At 43.8% G+C, this 23,543-nt stretch overlaps 2 protein-coding genes across 5 annotated transcripts in view; both read right to left on the reverse strand.

The window, feature by feature from the left end:
- The window catches only part of TNFRSF11A (TNF receptor superfamily member 11a), a 36,967-nt gene extending 21,109 nt beyond the window's left edge, over positions 1–15,858 (reverse strand). For all 3 annotated transcript variants that reach the window (XR_009558065.1, XM_035125426.2, XM_035125425.2), the window contains exons 1-2: positions 15,558–15,858; positions 1,068–1,149 (exon numbers count right to left, since the gene is read on the reverse strand). Coding sequence is in view for 2 of the 3 variants with exons in the window: in XM_035125426.2 (XP_034981317.2) it covers positions 1,068–1,149; positions 15,558–15,620 (145 nt within the window). In the remaining variant the exon portion in view is untranslated. The remainder of the gene's footprint in view (positions 1–1,067; positions 1,150–15,557) is intronic.
- A 5,006-nt stretch (positions 15,859–20,864) lies between these two features.
- The window catches only part of RELCH (RAB11 binding and LisH domain, coiled-coil and HEAT repeat containing), a 62,926-nt gene continuing 60,247 nt past the window's right edge, over positions 20,865–23,543 (reverse strand). For both annotated transcript variants that reach the window (XM_035124818.2, XM_035124817.2), the window contains exon 29: positions 20,865–23,478. In XM_035124818.2, the coding sequence (XP_034980709.2) occupies positions 23,358–23,478 (121 nt within the window). In that variant the 3' untranslated portion in view covers positions 20,865–23,357. The remainder of the gene's footprint in view (positions 23,479–23,543) is intronic.

The following is a 23,543-nucleotide window of genomic DNA, read 5'->3' on the forward strand; positions in this document are numbered from 1 at the left end:
AAATGAAAAGACCTGGTTAGCTGTGGGGACTTAGGCCTGTCATTTCCTGTGAACCACCCTGAGAGTATATGGCAAACAAACAAACAACAACAACAGAGGACAAAGAAACAGGCACCGTCCAAAGTTTTCTTGCATGCCACATAAACCTTAAAACTAAAAGTACCAGGAGGGATATTTTGTGTGAACAGGTGGCCATCTTGGTGGGACTGTGGGGAACTCGGCTCCATCTCTTCACCTCTTCCTTTCTCCATCCCTCCATTCCTTTCACATTACAACTCACCTCCCTCCTCAGCTTTCAACAAACCCTTTCCCCACCACCTTTCCTGTATATCTGTTTCCATTCTCTCCCCACTGTCTATTTTGGCAAGGGAAGGAGTCTCTCAGTGCTACCATTCCTCTGAGAGAGTTCTGCGCAGTTATGGACACCTAAGGGGAAAATCCTGACACATGCATATGAGCCCAGCTTCAATCCACCCAAACAAAATTTCCTGGACAGGCATAGAAATGTAGTCTGCATTCTGTATCAAATGGGAGCACCTCTCAAAAGAAACAAAAAAGGAGCATCTGACATGTTTTTCTTACACCAGTTCTCAATCTTTTTCATATATTTTATTTTTGGGGGGGGGGGGAGAAACAGCTACCTTAATACAGTGGTACCTCTACTTACGAATGTTTCTACTTACGAATGGAGCTCCGTCCGCCATCATGGATGCGGTTTAGATAGGATTTTTTTCTACTTATGATTTTTTTCTCCCAATGCATTCCTATGGGATTCGACTTACATTCGACTTACTTTTTTTTTTACTTACGAATGTGCATTCGGAACGCATTAAATTCGTAAGTAGACGTACCACTGTACTAAGTCGGATCATCAGTCAATGCAGCTCATATTCTACACTGACTAGCAGTGCCACACAAACACACACCAGGGTTTCAGAGAGGACAGGAGCCTTCCCCAGCTTCACCAGATTTAATCTGGGATCTTTTGCATGCAGAGCATGTGCTCCACCACTGAGAGATGGGACCCTCCCCATTTCCTGGAAGAAGCACGTCCTAGTTATGCTTACCTGGCTCACATTTGGTGCAGCATCGTCCAGAAAATTCATATTGATGCTCGCTGCTACAGGGAGGGGTGATTTGTAAGGACAGCTGGAGGACGGGAAAAGAGAGAAATTAGGACACCGTCAGTTAAAGCCCTAATAGTTATGAAATATTTCAAGGCAATCCCAAAGTTTCACATCTGAACGTGGATTCAGTTGGCTGTGACTACGGTTGTGATGTCTCACAGTGATACCATCAGGCAGTAAGATTTAACCGGAGAAAATAACAGCTCAAAACAAACAAATAAATGAATAAAGCTTCATTAACATAGAAAATATATCTACATTATTATTATTATTATTATTTTTTGTATGCCACCTGTCCTCTGAAGATCTCAGGGCAGTTCACAAGACCCGTTGCTCATCTTCAGTCACTAAAACTGATACATAATTAAGGTCTCCTACTGCTATGCAGGGGTGCCAACTTGAATAAAAGGGCTGGCACAGTGCAGCCACAGTGGCAGAGCCAAGTGTGTTGTGTTGGGAAGCCAGGAGAGCCCCACCCAGGCAGTCCCACTGGCCACTACTGGTTAATTGTCAGGAGTCCAGGTTCCCTGGTTGATATCACAGTAAGCGTAGCTAATTAAAAAGGTGGATTTATTGCAAAAACAAACAGATAGCTCTGGACGGCTCTAACAATGCCTCCGGCACCATTACTCAAGATGACCCTTCTGAAGGCTCCTTTTGGTGTCAACAGAAGATACTGAACTTACAAACCGTATGTCTCTTGTTTTGCTTCCTATCTAGCAGCCCTCCCATTCTCTGACTCTTCGGACTTAGTGGATCAGCTCCCACCTCTTCCTTTTCTGAGAGGCTGTCTCTGAGTTCGTTTGCGCCTGTTTGTGCTTCTGGTGAACTTTGGCTGCATTCTAGCCTGCTCTCAGCTACTGCCTTATCAGCCTCTCCGTCAAGGTCAGGAAGAGCCAAAATCTGCAGCTGCCAGCTCTCCCCTGCCTGACTAACATCAAAGCCTCTCTGTTTCTGGCTGCTTTCTGCAGTTGGCTGCAAACCTTTTCTTGGAGCTGGCTCATTCCTGACTCCAATTTATTAAATTTGTTAGCTGCTTTATTTTACTCATACTGTAGCCCAATATTATAGTGTGTCAGTGGAATGCATTGTCCTATGTTGTTGGTTTTTTTTGAGGGGGGCAGAACCCCTTAATATCTACATTCAGTGAAGGGTCAGAATTTGAGCAAACTCATGAATGCATGGAATGTGTATACCATCAGTGTTCCCAGCTTAAGACGTTTCCCCCTTCCCCAGCTCATCAGGCTGAGTGGGAAGTCTGGGGCTGTGTGTTAAAGGATGAAGATGTGGCTTGGCCAACTGCATCGCAAGACCTTGAGCAGCACTGGTTGGGAAAGGAGGGGAAACCCTCCCCCCACCCACCCACTGCTGACTTCAGTTTTACAAACACACCCTGCTGGGCCATGGCGGAGCCCAAGAGAATCACAGCCTTTGCTTCCAGAAGGGTCTTTGCTTGCAAGCAAGGGAGGAGAAGTTTCAGAGACATCCCATTTCACTCCAGGGACTTTTGACACCACATCTGTTTTGTTGTGAGCTTCCCAAATGACTCAACTGCTAGATATGAAACTGCTAGAGATGATAGATAGATGATAGATAGATAGATGGATGATAGATAGATAGATAGATAGATAGATAGATGATAGATAGATAGATATAGATAATTTTAATAATCCTGGGACATGCAGATCAACAAAAAAAATCCAGGTCCAGGTTTCTGATGGTGTGCAAGTTCCACACTCCAATAAAGAAAGAAAGAAAGAAAGAAAGAAAGAAAGAAAGAAAGAAAGAAAGAAAGAAAGGAAGGAAGGAAGGAAGGAAGGAAGGAAGGAAGGAAGTCCACGCACAGCAAGATTGTCATTTCCTTTCACTCACCACTAAAGCAAAAGCAATTACCTTCGCAAGAGTTGTTCCTGGGAGTAAAATAGCACAGATGTTCCCAGCTGTGCCAAACCAGAACTTAGGAGGCAGGGTGGTAGAGTACCCCCCCCCCAACACACACACCAATAAAAGTTTCATTATAACATGCCAGAAACAAACTGCCTTCAAAAAATGGAATAGCTCTGCTTTGAAACATCCATTGGTGCTTTCATATTGATACCGGCCTTAGCAGTGCTACTTGGTTTCCACCCCTTGGTATGGGAAAATCAGCATTACATGCTGCAACAGGGGGACTGGGATGCATACAAGACAAGCACATCATGTGGCTGCCCACCCCCTTCAAAGAATCAATGTCTAGGGACACTGCAAATAGGTCATAAATTACTGGTGCAGATAATGCTAACTGTCATATTTAGAGAGAACATTAGAGATAAATTTGGTTCCAAGTCCTATTCGCCTGGGTCCCTTGCAACTAAGTATTCGTGTTTACCTATAGATATCACACCTACCGTATTTCCTTTTAATATTCCAAGAAGGAAGCCATTGCAGCAAAACCTGCTCCTTAAAGACTGACAAATATCTTACGGCAAAACTTTGGCATACAAAGTCCATTTCATCAGATGCATCTGATGATGTGGACCCAACCCCATAAAAACTTCTACTGTAATAAAGTTTGTTAGTAATTTTAAGGTGCCACAAGTTTTTCCTTGAAGTTATAACCTCAGTGCAGGAGTCCAGCAGTGAAAAGGGCACAGAGAGTGAGTTGTTGCCCATACATAACTCAATGGAAATCTTCTTATGTACTCAGGACATTGATCAATGACCCCATTTTCCAAGTGGTGACATATCACTCTATGCATGCTTAAACTGTTCATCTCTAGTTCCCGGACAGTACCGGATTTACGTATAAGCTAAACAAGGTATAGCTTAGGGCCCCACTCTCTTGGGGGCCCCCAAAAAAATTTAAGGGGAAAAACTGGGTGTACATTTCCAATATATAAGATAAAAAACAAATAAAACAAAACCTACATACAGCAATAGTGTTTTGTGTTGTGTAGGCTCCTATGTTGTAAGTAATGGGCCCCGCCTGCTAGCCTGCTCCCTAAAACATCACTGGTTTGCTCATTTCTATATCAATTGCTTTGATAAAATACATATATTGTGATGTGCAAATGGCTTTAGATACCTATTAGGCCATAAATTACCATATAGCATAAATTCAACACAGAAAACAGCGACAATTTGTTGTTGACAAAGGACAGCAGGGCATATAAAGGACCCCATTACCTTCAGTAGCTTAGGGCCTCATCAAACCTAAAACCGGCCCTGTTTCCGGACATGTAGTGAGAGGAGAATCGTTCCATGTTTGCATCCCTGGATTTAGCAGTGAATTACAAAGTGTGGTACAGCAATACAGATGAGCCACTTATCAAGTAACCACTTCATAAACTATATGGACCCAAAGACTCACCAAAAAGTTCATACACAACATGATCATAAAAAGAGTTACTTTCTTCCTTTTCGGCCTCCGCCTGCAGGTTCCTCTTTATGCGAGGCACTTTAGCGGTGACTTCGATGGAGTTTGACAGGGGCAAAGTCCCCAGCTTTAAGGAACAGCATGCAAATCTACAGAAGCACACAGAGCCAAACTTGTAGAGAATAGCAGGAAACCTCTGCATTGTATCCTAAGGTACTTCCTCTTTTTTGAAAAAAAAAGAGAGAAAGTAATAGTAACTCACAACACTCTAACCTTTATAACAGAAGGTTTTTTTGTGGCCCTGTTTCAGTCACCCCTGCACTTTGCAGCAAGGAGGTTGAGGACAATGGGAGTGCTTTGTTTATCATTCACCTCGCTGATAAGGAGCCAACAGTAAAGCAATAAAAAGCCGATTCCTTCTTTGTACAGTTATGCACAGAAAAGTAAACATTCAGCACTTTCTTATACTGGCATGGTTCCCATCTAGACTCAGTGCTTTACAGTGCAATCTTGAGTAAGCCTCACTGAGTTTGGTGCAATTTACAGCACAATTTTCTATGGGTGATATTCAGGGCTTCTTTCCAGCCGGAACTCACTGGAACTCAGTTCCAATGGCACCTCTCCGATGGGCGCCATTGTCATTCTAAGAGAACAAGGGAGGTGTTCATGGTGAGTTCTGGCACCACTTTTTCTAGAAAAAACAGCACTGGTGGTATTCAATTAGATTTTAATCAGAGCAGCCCCGCAGAAATTAAAGAACGTGACTCAGTTCATCGTAGTCAATTTTCGCTTGCCTCAGTTTCAGACCCCCACATCTTAAATGTAGTTCTTCACATTTCCACATCGGGGAGGGTGATGGTTGGGGAGTGTTGTTTAGCCCAATATATCCTTCAATGTGAGCTTCCTCAGGGTCCGACTCTATCCCCCATGCTGTTCAACATCTACATGAAACCACTGAGTGGCGTCATCTGGAATTTTGGAGTACGCTGCTGTTAATATGCTGATGCCACCCGGGTCTACTTCTCCTTTTCATCTGCAGGTGAGGCGGGTGGATGTGCTGGCCAGGTGTCTTGCCTTGGTAACGGACTGGATGAGAGCCAACCAACTGAAGCTCAATCCAGATAAGACTGCGGCCCTGTGAATAAGTGGTTCCCAATATCAGATGGACGGGAGGTTGCCTGCTTTGGGTCAGTTTAAACTCGCTCTGAAGAAGCAGGTCCAACTAATGCTTGAGGCTGAGGTGGTCTTGGTGGTACCAAGTGCCTCCCATCAGCTTCGGTTGGTGGCCCAGCTGTGCTCCTATCTGTACAGGGATAGTCTCACTTCGGTTGTCTATGCTTTGGTAACTTAACCACTGAGCCTAGGGCTTGCTGATCAGAAGGTCGGCGGTTCGAATCCCTGTGACGGGGTGAGCTCCCGTTGCTTGGTCCCAGCTCCTGCCAACCTAGCAGTTTGAAAGCACGTCAAAGTGCAAGTAGATAAATAGGAACCACTACAGCGGGAAGGTAAACGGCGTTTCCATGTGCTGCTCTGGTTTGCCAGAAGCGGCTTTGTCATGCTGGCCACATGACCTGGAAGCTATACGCCGGCTCCCTTGGCCAATAATGCCAGGGAGGCTCACTTGGCACCTTCATTACATATCTTTAGGTGGTAGGCAAAACCTTTCCCCTTTAAACCAGGCCTTTGGCCTTTAACTATCTGTAACCTTTTGGAAGTAGGTGGGATGTTTTTAACACATCCCCTCACCTTGTTTTTGTTTGTTGTAAGTTGATTTGAGTTTCCTTGGGCAAGGTGAAGCGACTAACACATTTAATAAATAATAATATATATTTTTTACGACTTCATGAACATTCGTCAGCATTTCAGTGCAAATTTTTCCTAATAAGTACATTTTTGCTGAATATGCACATTTTTGCTATTTTCACTCATCTATGCATTTATTTTTGCCCATTTTACCCCAGTGCACACATTTTTATAGATTATTTGGCTTGAGAGCTGCATTACAAAATTCGAAGAAGTGCAAATTTCAAAGGATAGCATTGTTTCAATTCCTGTACTGTTTAACAATGTGTGTGGGTAGGTTCACCTTTAAATGTGAACTGAATTGAATCCCCCCATACCTAGTTCCATATGAGTCACAGTCACACGTGCACATGAATAAAGCATGCAAGAGACCTAAAAGGCACATTGCAATACCATGTGCAACATTATCCTAAGCGGTTTGTGCATATCTTTGCCCTTTGCACAATTGCAAAGAATATTTCCACTGTCTTCAATGAGATCGCTCATGTGCATTCACGCACTGCCTATGTGTTTGCAACAGGTTGAGCTAAGAATCCTTGCGGGTCTCAGTCACAGCAAGACAAAGAACAACATTGGCCATACTACATCCCTCTCCTCTCCTCCTTATGCACACTTTATGCACACTTTCTACACACTCTCCATATGTAGTAGAGGAACACATATCCACTCCAAACAAACGGAAACAGAAGAAATGGACAGAATCAGCAAAAGTCATTTAGCTACCTTTAGAGCGGCTTATTTATGATGTTATTGAGCAACCTGATTATAGAAGAAATTGTGTGTCATGGCCTGCTAAAATTGCTTTTCGCTCAAATGACTGTTCAGAGAGAAAGACACATCCTTGGCAGAGGATATAATTGCAGGGGGCCCTTTCTTCTTGTTAGAGACAATGAAACCTGGAAGAGCAACCTAGGGGGTTTCCATGGGCCTTATGACACACAAATTCTGGCCAATAACCCGAGATTATTCTATAGCGATAATATCATTGTTTTGAAAGCGAACGTTTATTTAAAGTGCGCCCACTGTGTGAAGTTAACCAAAACCATCTGGGATTAGGGGTCATGGCCTGTGTTCAACAGGTGTAACTTAGCTCAAAAACCTGGAACTTATTTTCTTTCTTTTTTTGCAATTAATCATTCAGCAGGACAAATGAGAACCAAAGTTTTCTGTTTAGCACTCTAGATGCAAAGTGACCCTCACTTTTGTTTTTGTTTTTTTAAATATATTGAAAGCTGGTTATTTCAGGAACACTTTCACTAAGTCATACTGGGGTGTGTAGAGATCAGTTGTCATTCAAGATACTGAGCCAGATAATTAGTTCAGAGCACAAGAAAGGGTAGTGTTGCTAGTCATTTGTCTTCTCCTGAAAGATTACTGCGCAAGTGTATCTGTGTCTGTGTCCGTACAGTATACCTTTTAAAAATGTCCCACACCCCTGCCAGGAAGGATACAACAGCAAATGTTACCAGCCTTGGTTTTCATGTTTCATAATCAACCAATGGAGGTTGTGTTTTTGGGTGAGGGGAGAGCCATCTCCATTTGTTTGTTTGTTTGAATTTTTAATACAGAACTGAGATATTGCACAATAATGATATTTACCTGATTCATGCTTGCACAAGTGATAAAGAGGCCTTGCACAATACCCCCCTTTTAAGTCTGATGTATGTGCCACAATTACAGTCTCCAATGTGGGATAGACCTTGAATGAACAACTCTTTCTAACCAGTTTGTTGCATGCTGAAGCCATGTTCAAATCCAACCATCTGTGGAAACAGACACACTAATATAATTTGGACCACCAGAAACCAAATGGCTAGATTGTGCTAAGATAAGGAGTGAGTGGAAGTAGGGGTGTAACATTAGATGAAATGTCACCACATATCTAGCTTATTAGATTAAATCCCCATGTTCAGGTGTTATGTATTCAGGGGTCTGTGTTTCCCTAAACTTGAGTCTGGATTATGAGCCCGTGTTCTGATTCGATACATGATATCCAATCACAGAATATTTCAGGATTTGGGCCACTGCCATTGATCCTTAAACTCTGAACTATGATTCGCAGCTTGGGAGTTTAGACAGCCAATCACGTTGAGAGTGGGCATGGCCCAGGTCTTCAGAAATGTATATAAGCAGTTGCTTTGCCCCTGTTGTCCAGTTCTGTTAGTTCAATAAAGGTTATTGTTATCACTGTGTCTTGCTTCATGGGAACCCACCTACACTTCAAGGGGATTTTTTTTTTAAAAAAAAGAGTATGAGCTGGCATTTTGATGGCGACAATATTGTGTGGACACTACCAAAAAAGAAAAGAAAAAACTTAACATGCATAAGGCGTTCAGATTCCATAATCAAACTTAGGAAGTACCCTAAGACTGCAAATAGGGCTGTCGTCCATGCAAAGTCCCAGGAACACCATTTAAAAAGCTTAGGAGCCAATTTGTTGTAAACAGTATCTTAAATGTTCTCAAACAGGGCACAGAAGAGCCTCTGTAGCTCCAGAAGTTCACCTCCAGGTCTTTAATTCAAAACAACTCCTAAACCGTGAAGGAAATGGTTTTCGTGATGTCGACTTTCCAATGAGACTTGTAAAACCACATCACAAAATTTCCATCCCATAAAGCAAATACACGGTCAGGAAATGCGAAGAGCTGGAGCAAAATGAAGGGAAAACAATATTTCTGTCTGAAAAACACAAATCTTAAGATTGAAGAGCCTTCTATATGCTGAAGACTGAAATACAAAATGGGATTTTTTTTAAAAAAAGATGCTCAGATCCTGTCAATAGTTCCTGGAAAAAGAGAGAGTGGTGTGAGAAAAGGCATTCTGTTTCTCTGACCGCTGTGCTTCACAATGTACTTGGCTGACTTTTAAAAAGAGGCAGCCAAAACTACTGGTTGGAGAATTTGCCTGATATCAGCAAACATACGAACAAGAAATATAAATCCACAGAGTCCTTGCTGTGCGACTGGAGATTTGAGGTAGTTAAGACAGTGTCATGCTACTGGCCAATCACTGTCCATAGAGGCAGTTGTTTTACATCTAGAGAAAGGGCCATAGCTCGGTGGTACAGACAGTACATGTACAAAGTCTGCAGCATCTCCAGTTAAAAAAGATGTTGGTAGGAGGGCTAGGAATGCAGCTACCTGAGGCCTTTGAGGATCACTTGCAAATTTGCAAAAACTGAACTAGACAAAGAGGATCCGGAGTCTGACTCAGTATAAGGGAGTGCCATGTATTCATGCAGCATACAAAGAGTGGCACAGTTAACTAATTTTAGACTCTGGATATAGTGGTTTTATGGGAAGTTTTTTCACATAAAGGCACATTATTTCACGTACTTCCAAATGCAGTTAAGCCTGCTGCGCTTGGGGGGGGGGTCCATCTGCTCATTCCTCTGCATAGGGCCCTGGACTTGTGGCCCCAAAGACCTACTCTGATGACGCTATTGAATCCAGAGCCAATGGAAAGGAACACATGAGAAAGCCAGCTTAATACAGGGTGAGTGTTTTAAAAGAGGCCCCGTGGAACATGTGTACTCTGTATCCATGCAGCCTCTTTTAAAGGATTCACCCTGTACTTCTGCCTTAACTGGAAATAAAATGGCCGGTTATACTGGAGCCCTTCCAATTTGCATTGATTTAGCAAGAGTTAAGCATATCCCTCTTGAAAGTTCAGTACAATGCATTTATTACCACAGAAATTAATGGGACTTAAAGCATGCGACACACTCGAGTAAACTCCAATGAACACAGTGGGGCTTAAAAAGGTAAAGGGACCCCTGACCATTAGGTCCAGTCGTGACCGACTCTGGGGTTGCGCGCTCATCTCGCATTATTGGCCGAGGGAGCCGGCGTATAGCTTCCAGGTCATGTGGCCAGCATGACAAAGCCGCTTCTGGCAAACCAGAGCAGCACATGGAAACGCCGTTTACCTTCCCGCTGTAGCAGTTCCTATTTATCTACTTGCATTTGACATGCTTTCGAACTGCTAGGTTGGCAGGAGCTGGGACCGAGCAACGGGAGCTCACCCCGTTACAGGGATTCGAACCGCCGACCTTCTGATCAGCAAGCCCTAGGCTCAGTGGTTTAACCACAGCGCCACCTGGGTCCCCACAGTGGGGCTTACTTCCAAGTAAAAAATGCATGGTGGGGTTGCTCAGCCTTGCCTGCATTATGCCTATTATGATGAAGATTTTCATGGCATCTGTAGCTTCTTCCAGCAGCGGAGGATAAATGTTACAGAGTACATAACGTAAGCTTGCTACCAGTTCACCATGGAATTAAAACTGTGCCCACAGAGAACAGGAATATGCACCCAGTCCATATTTAAGGAACCACTATCATAATGTAAAGGACAATGGTTCTAGATCGCACTTGCTATTTCAACAGATTTCCTTCTCTCCCATTGCATTATGAAGTAGATTTAACTGTAACTGCTGTGGATTCTTTTGTAAAAAAAAAAAGTGACTTGGTTTAAAACCAATAGTACTTGCATACGGATTCCCCGCCACCCCCCACATGAACCATTTTAGGGCACGGGATGGAAGATAATATTCTCCCTATTCTTCGCAAAATTAGAATGAGGAACTCGTTGCCAGGATGTGGTTGAGGCTAAAGATTTAGCAAGATTCAGAGAGGAAGCAGTGATTTATAGAGCTGATAGAATTATATGCAACTTTAAATGACTAATCCTAATTTGGGGAAGGGATGGATTTCATACATACCGTACCAAAAATTAAAATTAAAATTAAACTAGCTCACCTGGAAGCCCCAGTTCTGTATGCAGTGCGAGCCAATTCAATATGCAAAATAAATTCTATGGTGCAACTTTAGCGTATACCTAGCCCACATTTATTCTGAACCAGCTGCAGGCCTGTTTGGCAGGAAGGGGAGAAAGAGATGGTTCCATACCACAACCACTTCCCAACGGAAGAATAAAAGCAGATCTGCTCCTTGCTCCATTTTCTACCGCAAACTCCATGATTCTTGAGAAGAGGTGATTCTGAATAAATCTTCAACCCATCCCCTCTCCTGCCAACCTATGTTGAGACCACTGACTTGGGCAAGCCCTAGGAAAAAGGAAGGCAGCGGGCCTCCAGATGTACAAGAGAACATTCCGTTGGACTTAATGAAAAGTTGTGCTGTGCATTGAAGATTTCCTTCTTTTCTTCCCCCAACCACTTTTATTTTCATGGGCAAAGCGAGGCCAGCTTTAGCACGACTGCCCCCTGCCACTCCAACACAACCATGGCCTCTAGTCCTGAGAAGCAAGGAATAGTCCCCAAGGCCCAGAAACCATTGAACATGGATTTCCTCCTCCATTTGGCTTCTGCATTTTGTGGGGTGGAGAACCTTCAGGAACATACAGCCTTATCTTCACAAGCCTAGAGGAGAAAGGATACGGCCTGCCTCAATGATGTCCTGGTCCAGGAGTACCAGCTTGAATTTTTTTAAAAATGGGGGGGGGGGAGGTAAGCTCTGTTTCATATAACTGATACCAGATGCAGTGCACGCATACTATTTGAATGACAATGCCCATCAATGTGCCCCCCCTCAAATATTGTATTGGGGGGTCAAAGGGACCACAGCCCCTAGGAGTTGTTTGTCTTGCAGCAAGTTAATTTTCATGGTGTTTCAGAATGACCTTTACCCCTTAATCTTATACAGTATTAGGGCTCAACCACACTTCCCTTTGTCGTGCTGTTTTCCCCCAGGGAAAAACTGCTCTTTAGTGTTGAATCGGAGCAAATGGCAATTTGGGTTTTCTCTGCTTTGATGTCTGCTCCAATTTAGCAGTAAAGAATTAGTTTTCCCTGGGAAAGGAGCAGCGCAAGGGGAAACTGCATAGAAAGTGTGGATCAAGCAGAAAACCACTGAGCCCTGTGCTTTCTAGGCATGGGACAAGCAGAAGTGTGGATGAGGTATCAGTTTCATGTAATAAACATGCTACTAAGAACTCGCACTAGCTCCAGGTAGCATTCAACCCATGTGCAATTTATAACAGAACAGTCTGCATTAAACTGTTATACTATACAGTATTAGATATTATGTTGCATTCAGTTTTACGGCTTTATTACCTTGTTTTGTATTCACTTGTTTTTAAGTTCTCTAGCTGGATTCCAATAAAAATATATTATTGGATTGTAAACAAAGAAACAGCCACACTAAATGGCTGTGTTCAGACACAATGCTCAACCATGCTATAGCTGCATTATGAAGGCCAGTAAAAATAGGGTTGCTATATTACCAAAAGTGAAAAATCCAGACAAAGTTGTTGAGCTTTTTTGGGGAACATCTCCCAAAAAACCCAATTCACACACACCCCGCCATATGTCTGGGTTTTCCTGGACATTTTGCCAATTCGGCGAAAATCTGCCAGAATAGCATTCTGCTGCCCGATTCTTGAATAGCAGCCCTAGAAATGAATCTCAGGTTGACATGTTAACCCGCTCCTCCTCTGGCACTATTGTGTGGTGAAAATGGGAAGGTTACACTTTTGTTTTAGATTATAGTTTAGCGTGCTTTCTGAACCCTAAACTACAATCAATCTTTAGCACGGTTGATCGAAATTGCACACAACAATGAAACAAAACCAAAATATTGTGCAAAGTCATAATGTAAATAATGCATAGTTTAGTGTTTTCACACTTCTGAACCAGTTTGGTAAGAGTTGGCTAAGTGCTCTTATCTGCCTCAGTCTCCATTACTGCGCCTGGCGACACTTTGGGACGCATGACCATTAGCAGTTCTCCGGGGTTTCAAGAAGTGCTGGCCCAGATCCAGCTTCACCTGCTGCTGCTGCAGCTGCAATGGCAACAACAGCTGTGGTGTGCCCCTTGGAGGCAGGATCTGCCGTCCCCTCAGCAGGCCCCTCGTATTGCCGCCTCTGTAACAGCCTCTTGGTGAATAGGAAGCGCTGCTGGGGAATAGGAGGTGCAGCTGGTCACCTCCCATCCTTGTTCCCGGTGTAGGTCTTTATTCCACCCCCATCCCCTTGTGCCTGATGTAGAACTTCACTCAGCCCTTCTTCCCTGGTGGAGAGCAGCCATTTTGTGTTTACCTCACGTGCCAAAATGGCTTGTGCCAGCTCTGGTTTCAGGCAGAAATCTCTCCCACCTGGAGATGCCAGGAGTTGAACTGGGGACCTTCTGCATGCAAAGGCCCTTCCCCAATATAAACAAACAAATAAAGTAGATGTGAGGCCCGGTGGTTCAGTGCAATTTTTCTTTTAAAAAAGTAAAGAAAAGAGGTGGTAGAACTCACTATGAACGCCTTCCTCGTTCTCTTAGAATAGCAATGGTGCTCACCTGAGAGGTGCCGGAACATCGAGTTCCAGCTGAAAAAAAGCCCTGTGCATTTATGACAGAGGTGAGATTTAGCCTGGTTACTTCCTGACTCAAAACCACTATGTGAGACTAGCTATATATTGTTATGAACTAGTTTCCCTAAAGAGCTGGGCAATACCACCTGGCAACAAATGGAACTGTACTTAATAGGAGAGCTGAATTAATGCTTTGGTTTCCTTCCGATTTTTTTGTTTCTGTTTTGGATTTTGTGTGCATTTTGCACCCAGGGCTGCTCAATATTCACTGGCTAAATATTGAAAATTGGGGGAAAAAACAACCAAAAACCAACCAAGAAAGATTCACAAGAAAGTATATGATTTGAAGAAATCAAACATTAGGGAGATTTTTATTTTTAACAATACCAACCCTGTTTATAAAAAGCATTTTAATGTTTAAACACGGAGTATAGCTTACAGGATAGTTTCTCAAGGGAAGTGGTGAAAGCCACATCACTGGAGACGTTTCCAGTTTGAAAGAACACGAGCGAAGACAGACTTCGATAGAAAACCACCACTGGGTGAAACTCAATGGGTCAGTTCCAAAATGATTGGAAAACACAAAATATGAGAAATCAGATAGCTGCCCTTTGCTTGAATTCTGCTGCCGGGGTTTGTTTTTTCAGCACATGCAAATTACATCCCTCGATAGCCTTCCTTGCTGGGCTTGCCTATCTCAACAGGGCTGACTGCGGGTGGCTTGTTTGCCTCCCTTACCTTTGGAACTCACTGGAATGGGGACACTGCACTAGGATGATACTTATTTTAGATAAGGAGCCATAAGAAATGGAAAGTATTAAAAAAAAGAACTGCAAGCTGTGCTTTGCTGCTGTATCTTAGAAGAGGGCTGCATCCAAGCCACACATTTAAAGCAGCACCCCCCCCCCAAAAAAAAGAATTATGGGAACTTTAGCTTGCTAAGGGTGCTGGGAATTATAGTTCTATAAGAGGTAAACTACAGTTCCATGGATTCATTAGGGGCGGAAATGTGTTTAAATGTATGGTGTGTACACAGTTAATGAGGATGCTAACTGCGGAGGCAGGATCTTGGGTCATATCTGTAGGGGCAGCTTCTCCTTAGAAACCCCCTCCCCTTTGAAGGAATCATACTTTTGCGAGCTTCTGTTGATGAGCTGAAGCTTTCCTCTTTTTAAAATTACATCAGGGTTTATTTTGCGTACGCTCCACTTTCAATTTTGCTGCTTTCCTGTAAATGCACTGTAAATTGTGTTACAGGTAGGTAGCCATGTTGGTCTGCCGTAGTCGAAACAAAATAATAAAAAAAATACTTCCAGTAGCACCTTAGAGACCAACTAAGTTTGTCACTGGTATAAGCTTTCATGTGCATGGTATCTGAAGAAGTGTGCATGCACACGAAAGCTCATACCACTGACAAACTTAGTTGGTCTCTAAGGTGCTACTGGAAGGAATTTTTTTATTTTGTAAATTGTGTATTTGTTGTTCTTTTTTTAAAATGGCACTGGTAGTTCCAGAAGAGCAAGATTCTCCTGCTGCATAGACAAGTACCCCCACACTGCAATCACTGTGGCTACCTGTGGCAACTGGAAAACTCAGCCTACTTACTCACATGTTAACACTGTCAAAAATCAATCGGATATGAACGCATTTCAGACAGCAGCATTATTTTGCAGTAACGAGTGTTCTGCTTTCTCTTTTCCAGAAATCCAACGTGTGCAGCAAAGCTAACCTTGCCCCTTCCAAAAATGGACTTTGCCCCTTCTGTGCCCCTTCAACATTTTTTAATGTTTGTGAAATTGCATTGATTTTTTTTTAATAGAGTGGGGGAGCTATTGCAGGAGCTTTTGAACAGAATGGTAGAACAAATTAAATTCAAACATACCTTGGGCTCCAGGGACTGAAGTACCCATGATATACCCTTGCATCCCTCCTGCCATCCCGCCTTGGAGCCTTACCTGTTGTAGTTCAGTGATGAAAACGGTGAAAACAACAAGCCAGAAGCTTCCTGATACAGCCATATCCAGGGGTGCTTTGCTTGCTGCTGCTGCTGAGCAAGAATAAAGTCCTCCAAACTAAGCCTCAGGCAGAGGCGCATTTAAGTGACTGATTCCTCTCCTTCTGCCTTTCAGCCACAAGGGAAGAGAGCTGGTGAGAGAGAAAGAGACAGCGCACAAGTGAAGTAAACAGAAAGGCCCTCCCCTTCTGGCTGCAGTTCCCACAGCATTTCCTCAGGACTCAACTTGCAGAGTCGCTACTTTCTCTCCTGTGTGTGTGTGTGTGTGTGTGTGTGTGTGTGTGTGTGTGTGTGTGAACTCCCTCCTGGTCCGTTCCTTTTCCTCGCTCCTCCTAATTCAAAACGTTTCGTGGCATCTGTGCTGCGAATCGAACGGTGCCTCGTGTAAGGAAAAGGAATAAGGGGCCCGCCGGAGAAGCAAAGCAGTTTAAGGCCTCCTCAACCCACAGAAACGCGACATGTCATAGCACTCCAGTCCAGTCCAGGCCTTTTGGTGTTGGTGCAAAGTAGGAATCTTTCACCCAGCACCTCGATCCAATGACTCTGAGATTAAGAGTCTCAGGCAGGGGTCAGCAACATTTTTCAGCCGTCGACAGGTCCACCGTCCCACAGACCATGTGGTAGGCCGGACTATATTTTGGAAAAAAATAATGAACGAATTCCTATGCCCCAAAAATAACCCAAAGATGCATTTTAAATAAAAGCACACATTCTACTCATGTAAAAACACGCTGATTCCCGGACCGTCTGCGGGCTGGATTGAGAAGGCAATTGGGCCACATCCTGCCCCCGGGCCTTAGGTTGCCTACCCCTGGTCTCAGACTTTATTGACTGAGCTATCCCTCAGGGCTCAGTCCGTGGCGGAAAATGAGTAGGCTTCCTTTCAGAACACTTTAGTTCCAGTGCTGTCAAGCGTAATTTAGCCATCCTTTCCACTAAATCAAATCAAATCTGGTAACCTTCCGTTCCTGTGCTCTGCTATCTTAATACACTTTGCCTTTTCTAGCTATTGCTACTCCTATTGTTCCGTTCAGGACCATCCCTGAATGTGCCAGATATTGGGATATTATTGTTGTTTAGTCGTGTCCGACTCTTCGTGACCCCATGGACCATAGCACGCCAGGCACTCCTGTCTTTCACTGCCTCCCGCAGTTTGGACAAACTCATGTTAGTAGCTTTGAGAACACTGTCCAACCATCTCGTCCTCTGTCATCCCCTTCTTGTGCTCTCAGTCTTTCCCAACATCAAGGTCTTTTCCATGGAGTCTTCTCTTCTCATGAGGTGGCCAAAGTATTGGACCCTCAGCTTCTTTAATTAATAAAGGACTGTGTGTTGCCAATTAATTTATTGTATTTTTACTACTGCAGGGGAGCCATTTGGATTCTCTGCCTCAAGCACACACGTGTGTACACACAAATCTAGCCTACTTCTGGTCCTAATTAATCTTTACTTGGTGGTTGCCATAAAGGATTTTCTAAAGGCGTCTGCAGCCTGTTGGGTTCAGCTGGCATTCTCTACACTTGCAACAAGCACTTGGATGCTGATAATCAGGTAAAGGCCTTAGGCTTGCTTTGCTTGTATTTCTGGGGTCAACCAGTCTATTTTGTGTATGGATCTTTTAAGGAGGCACAATCTCTTCCTCCAGTGCTGTTATTGGCACCGCTTACTGTATAGCTGGAACAATGCTAAGTCTCCTCTTCCCCTTTTTAGTAGTGCAGACAATTCTGTAACGGCAAGGATGTTATTTACTCATGCCTGACTCAGACTATAAATTTGTAATTCCGTCTTCAGCATAACCATGCAGATCCATTCCAGTCGGGTTTCGGGCCCAGTTCAGGCTTCAGGCCCAGCATTAGTCACTCTTGATTGATGAACTCTGTTGGGTGCGAGACACAGGAGAGTGCTGTCCTGTAGGATCTCAACTTCTCAGTGGCTTTTGGCACTATTGATTATGGTGTTCTTCTGGAGTGACTTGGGGAGGTAGGAGCTGGAGGTACCGTGGTACTATTCCTACCTGCAGGTTTGCTACCAGAAAGCAGCAACCATTGTTGCTTGGTTCCATGGCTTTTGGGCTATGGGGGTCTCACAAAGGTCCCTTCTATCGCTTATGCTATTTAATATCTACGTGAAACCACTGGGAGCTGCCATCTGGGGATTTGGAGCATGGCGGCATTAGTATGGCGATGACATGCAGCTCTCTCTCTCTCTCTCTCTCCGCTCCATCTGAGCCAGGAAGGGTTGTGACGGTGTCAGGATTGGTGCCTGCTAACTTTGGCAGGGATGCTCAAGCTCTTGCAGCCAAGCACTGGCCAGAAAGCCCACACACCATCCTGATAATCTGTCTTGTAAGAAAACGTATGAAACCAATGTTGCTTCTGCTAGAAAATTATGTCCCCCCCTCCCCAACAATGCTAACAATGTACAGGCAAGGGCTTTTTTTCAGCCAGAACTCAGCTCCGGTGCCTCTCAAGTGGGTGCCATCACCATTATAAGAAAACAAGGGAGGAGCTAATGGCGAGTACGGCACCTCTTTTCTAGAAAAATAGCACTGAGTACAGGCAACTCCCCACTTGTGTGCAGTTGACATTTGCACGATTTTGGCACCGCAAGGGAACAGGGTGGGCTACACGCATGTAAAAGGGGAGTTGCCTGTACTGAATTCTTTAAAAAACCAAACACACATACACACACACACACACAAAATTGCTGCTTAAAACGACTAGATAATCTTTAATTTCTGCTACAGCTATGGAAAATTCAGCAGGAAAATGAATGTTAAGAGCATTCTAGAGATGTAAGAATTGTTCTTGCAACTCAGTTATTTGCTCTAAGAAAATGGCACAACTCAATGTGGCATAAGATAACATTCCACTTAGAGCACCCAGATTGCAATCTGCTTCTGAACATAAATGTTTAGATTAATCATTAACCAGTGCTCGTTAAGACTCTGCTCCAAGTTTCAATACCCTTGGCTTTTGGCCTTTTATTAATTTAAGTGGCTTTAATGTTGAGAAAGTTCACTTCTGCTAGGTCTTATTCCTTCCTCCATGGCAATATTTTAATTTTCATAGTACTATTTAGTCTATGTAGCTACTCCTTTTTCATAAAAGGAAGCTGCATAAAAGCCAGATATGGTCCAGTATACAAGCAAACTCCTTTCAACTGCAGCCATGTTCTGGAGTTCAGAAGGAAATGGTATGCTTTGCGTGTTAAGCTTCCAGATTGGCAGATTGATTCTCCTAGGCCCCAGGAAATATTAGGGTTGAAATCTTGGAGAACTGCTGTCACACAGTACTGAACTTGAAAATGATATTCCTCAGCACAAGGCAGTTTCCTAGGTTCTCTTATGTGGCCCGTGCAACTGCAAACTTCCAATTATGCCCCACCTAATGGTAACTTGGGGATAGCTACTACAGCAATATTCCGTTGCTCCAGACCTTGGACCCACCATTAGCATCTAATATGAGGCCCATTATTTTTATTGTACGTCTATCTCCTCTTTGATCTAGGGTGACCAGGTGCTAAAGCAGACAGGGCTTATGTCCTATTAATACTTGTGTAAAATAATACTGGCTGGTGCAATTGGCTAGTCAATTGGGGCTCAAAGAAGTAAATCAACCAAAGTTATTTCTTCTGCCTGGCTGTTAAAAGAGTAAAATGTCGTAACAAATGGTTCAGGCATATCAGGCACCACTTCTTGAGCATTATGCCTGCCCAGGACCATCTTCTTGTCTTACCCTTTGCTTGATGACTGCCTGCCACATCTCTATTGAGAGCACATTGAAAACAAATGTGTGTGAGATTATGCACAGCTGTGGGATCTTCCACAAACATCAAGTTGTCCCCTTCATAAAATGATGGAATGCCAAGAAGCAAAATGTGAAGGCTGGAGAAGAAAGAGAGCAGTCAGGATTCTGGAGAAAGAAAACCACCTATTTTATCCCACTTGAAGACCCCACACCTTGCTTTCTAACTCCAAGAAAATGTCTGCATCTCACCCCCCTGCCCATTTTTACTGGGATATTAGTTGGTGGGACTACATCTTCATTCCAGGTCACTGTCAGTAAGTTAAGACAAAACAGGAACTGCAGGGGTCCGTCCTAGAGGAGAATGTGCTTTCTTTTAAAACGAATCAGACGGCATGCACGGGGCGATGCTCTGATGGAAGCTTTATGGGTTTAGTCCACCACCTTTGTAACGCTGCATGTGCTGCATTCTTTACTACCCCCAAGTTGTTTTCAATCAAGCATTACTTTCGATTTAATTATGCATCCCTGTAAATAGCATGTGCAATTTTTAAGACCTCCCTGACCACCGTGATAAACTAGGGCAGGGGTCCCCAGACTATTGGCCTGCCAATCCGGCCCGCGACGACCCCCGCCGCCGCCGCCCGCTCTTACGGCGCGCAGCGCGGCAGCGCTCTTCCGGGTCGGGAAAAAGCGCCAAAAATCCTTTGTGCGCATGCGTATGGGCCTCTTCCGACCCGGAAGAGGTCATTTCTGGTGCACTTCCGGGTCGGGGGAGGCCCATACGCATGCGCACAACGGATTTTCGGCGCTTTTTCCACCCTGGAAGCGTGCCACCGCGCCAGTAAGCGCCCGTGCGCATGCGCACGGGCGCGCACTCCCCCGCACGCCGGCCCGCACAGGCGCACCCTCCCCCGTCCTCCGGCCCGCCGCGCGATCGTCGCGGTGGGAACCGGCCCAAACGCCAGTAAGTCTGGGGACCCCTGAACTAGGGCATGAGCTTAACGCTAGACACACATATTAAAAGGCATATAAAGCAGAGCTCACTTTTCTGGGGTATAAGATCCTGTTTGCCACAATGCTGCCAATTGTTGGAAGACTTCTAGGACTGAGAATGTCTGCAATATTTTGCCTGATACAGCAAGAGTTCATCTGGCAGCAGAAATATTACTGGCTGACCAAAATTATTTGTAGTGCAGAAGATCCTGCCATGCACGATAGCAATCTGTATATGGTTTTTACTGCAGGGCAGCAGTTGAACAGTTAAGAGGGCTTCAGTTAATGGGATTGGACAATTAGCGCCCATGAAGGGAGTGCTTCAAGGGTGTGTTGCACAAGTTCATTGACCACATTCATCAAAAATACAGAAGTGGTATCAAGTTCAATGAGCTAAGCTGTATAGAGCACGATACTGTATGTTAGATCAAGTATGAATCACTGAAATTATTTTAACCAAAACTAAACAGGTTACCTGGAATTCCTTAAACAGACATACAAAAGAGGTATGCAAAACATTTTATTTAACTCAAGAAAGGACAAGAGACACAGCCACTTCCAATTCCTCAGGAATGTCTCCAACATTTCATAATCAGACAGTCTGTTAAGACAACAACTTGCAACAGAATTAGCACACCTGGCAGTAACCGAAATGGGGAATTTGTCAAAATGTCAGTGTATACAATTCAAAAAATGAAAGCTGCGGCGTCTGCAAAACAGGTCCTTTGTTACAGATATGACAAGGATCTGAAAAAGATAAACATACTGCCCCAGAATGGGAGTTCTGGGAGGCCTAAAGCTGATGCCCCCTTCACTCTCTTTGCCAGTGCTCTGAATAGGGATTGCAGGGATTGCTGAAAGTAATGGTCTCACAGATCTTCCACCAAACAGTCTCCACATTTCTTATTGCAGAACATGCAGGGGATGTGACCGGGGCTTGGCAAGGCTTGAGCCCATTTGCTAGGCTTAATGCCAGAGTGAGATTCCTGGGCTAGTGACTCCTACATATAGAGTTCTATCTCTTTGCAAAGAAATAGCAGAGGAATTGGGCCTGCACCCAACGACACCAATCAAGTTTAACACCCCTTTCCCATTTCACAAAACCAGAGCTTACATAACACAGCAATATTTAAACGGGAATGTTGACCTCTACCTTTGTAGCTCTGTAAAGACGCATGCCAGAGCTTTAAGAAGATAAAGATGCAGTGACGACAATTTTGCATTCAGAGCACATCTCCACACAGCCATGAAACCCTGTGAGGCCTCAGACAAATCATGGCTGCTGGCCCAATTTACTGCACAAGTATGCTGCAAGGGTGCGGCAACTGTTACATACTCAATGATAAAAAACTGTGGTAGAAGTCAGCATTCAAAATTATTGATAATGTTTGCAAACAGTTCTCAAGAAATATGCAGGGTTGGATCCCATTGGTGCTGACAAAAGGCTCTCTGATCCCATGGAGTGTTTAGTCAGTGGAGAAGGAATCAAGGCAATCGTTGGCAAATCCGCATCCCCATCCGAAATCTGTGCTAGAGGGGGTGGGAGGTCCTCCGGCACGACCAGAGAAATGGCATACAAGGGAGGGGGAATCACCGAAGGTCAGCTTGATTCCCGTTCCAGCTGATGGAAGGCTTTGCTCGATCCACGAACCACTCCTTAGCACAGGGGCAGTTACTGGGATAGAAACCACGCAGTACATTATCAACATTAAATTTACATAATTCAAAAGACCCTTTAAGGTTACATTGCATCAACAATCTCACAACTTAAATTAGTGTCGAAGGCGAAACAAGTTATTGCTTTTAGTCGCTGGAGTGCTGCTATGAGTACGTAGTCGATCAAATACAACGTGCTCTTTGAATGCTGCCGCCCTGCAAACCCTAAGGCCTGACTTAAATGAGATACTAGCCAAGGGAAAAGGACACATCCATGTAGCCACTCGACATATCTAGCATCCCACTGGAGAAGGTGCTGACCCCATGCCCTGCTCAATTTATGTCCATAGCACATGTGGCATCAGTAGCCAAGGTGGGTGTTGCTCTGGCACATAGACACTGTACACTTATAGGGTGGTACGGGGGGGAGGGGAACATAGCATTGCTGTCGGGAGCATCTATGCAGATAAAATGTTTTTGCACGGCAGCATCGCACTTCAGGCTGCAATACTATACACACCCTGTGCTGGAAGGAAGCCCCATTGAAATCAGTAAACATGATTAGGACTGCACTGGAATAATATTTCCCCACCCAACCACCCCCTGCCTCTGCTCATTGGGATGTGCTGTCTAAAGCAGGGCAGCTAATAACTAAGCTGCTTCACACACATTAAAAAATGCCAATACATGCACAAGATTTATCTCAAAAATTTGGTTTATCCATCAGTTCTAGAATAATCTGGTCCTCTTTTGAGACTTGTAGTGCAAGCAGTTCTGTTATACATTATAATCTCTAACTCTGTAATTCAAATATACAATAACTTACAAAAAACAATCCAGGAATCAGACTGGTGCTGGTGGCTCTTGCCTTTCATTTTAGAAACATTAAAAAATTCTGCACATTATCTTCTTATAACTTAAATACATAAGTAATCTCCACTTTTATTACTTCATGACCGTGACTTCAGATTTACATTATTTTAAGTACCACCATAACAGTTTGATGTATAATACAGATATCAGCCGAGAACCCATCAGGAAATAAAAAAAATCCCCAATTTATATATATATATATATATAAACCATATATATATGCTGGAAAGACGAGAACACAGAACAGGGACTTGATACAGACTTAATTTAGTTTTATAATCAACCACATTTAACCCAAAATTAACAGATACGTAGCAATATTCAAGAGCAGTGCAAATATCTTTGTTGGTTGGAGTAAAATTATACTACAAGAACGTAAGACGGGGAAATAAAAAGGCAAGTACTTCAAGTACACGGAACCAGTCTTAAATGAGGTCTCTTCAGTGTTTACAAGGACGTCCTTTTCTAATTTATTTCTTCCTCTGGAATACGTTGGCCAGCATGGCACCTGAAGTGGTCAACTGGCCCATTTTGTTCAGAAACTTGGTCTTTGTGTCTTCACTCACGAGGCTTGATGCAATTGACATAGAGCTAAGGGGGAGTGAAAGGAAAAGTAAGTTAACCCATCAGTTAAAATCACCCGAGATGACACAGCT

This window comes from Zootoca vivipara, chromosome 8 (genome assembly GCF_963506605.1).
Source record: "Zootoca vivipara chromosome 8, rZooViv1.1, whole genome shotgun sequence".
NCBI lineage: Eukaryota > Metazoa > Chordata > Lepidosauria > Squamata > Lacertidae > Zootoca > Zootoca vivipara.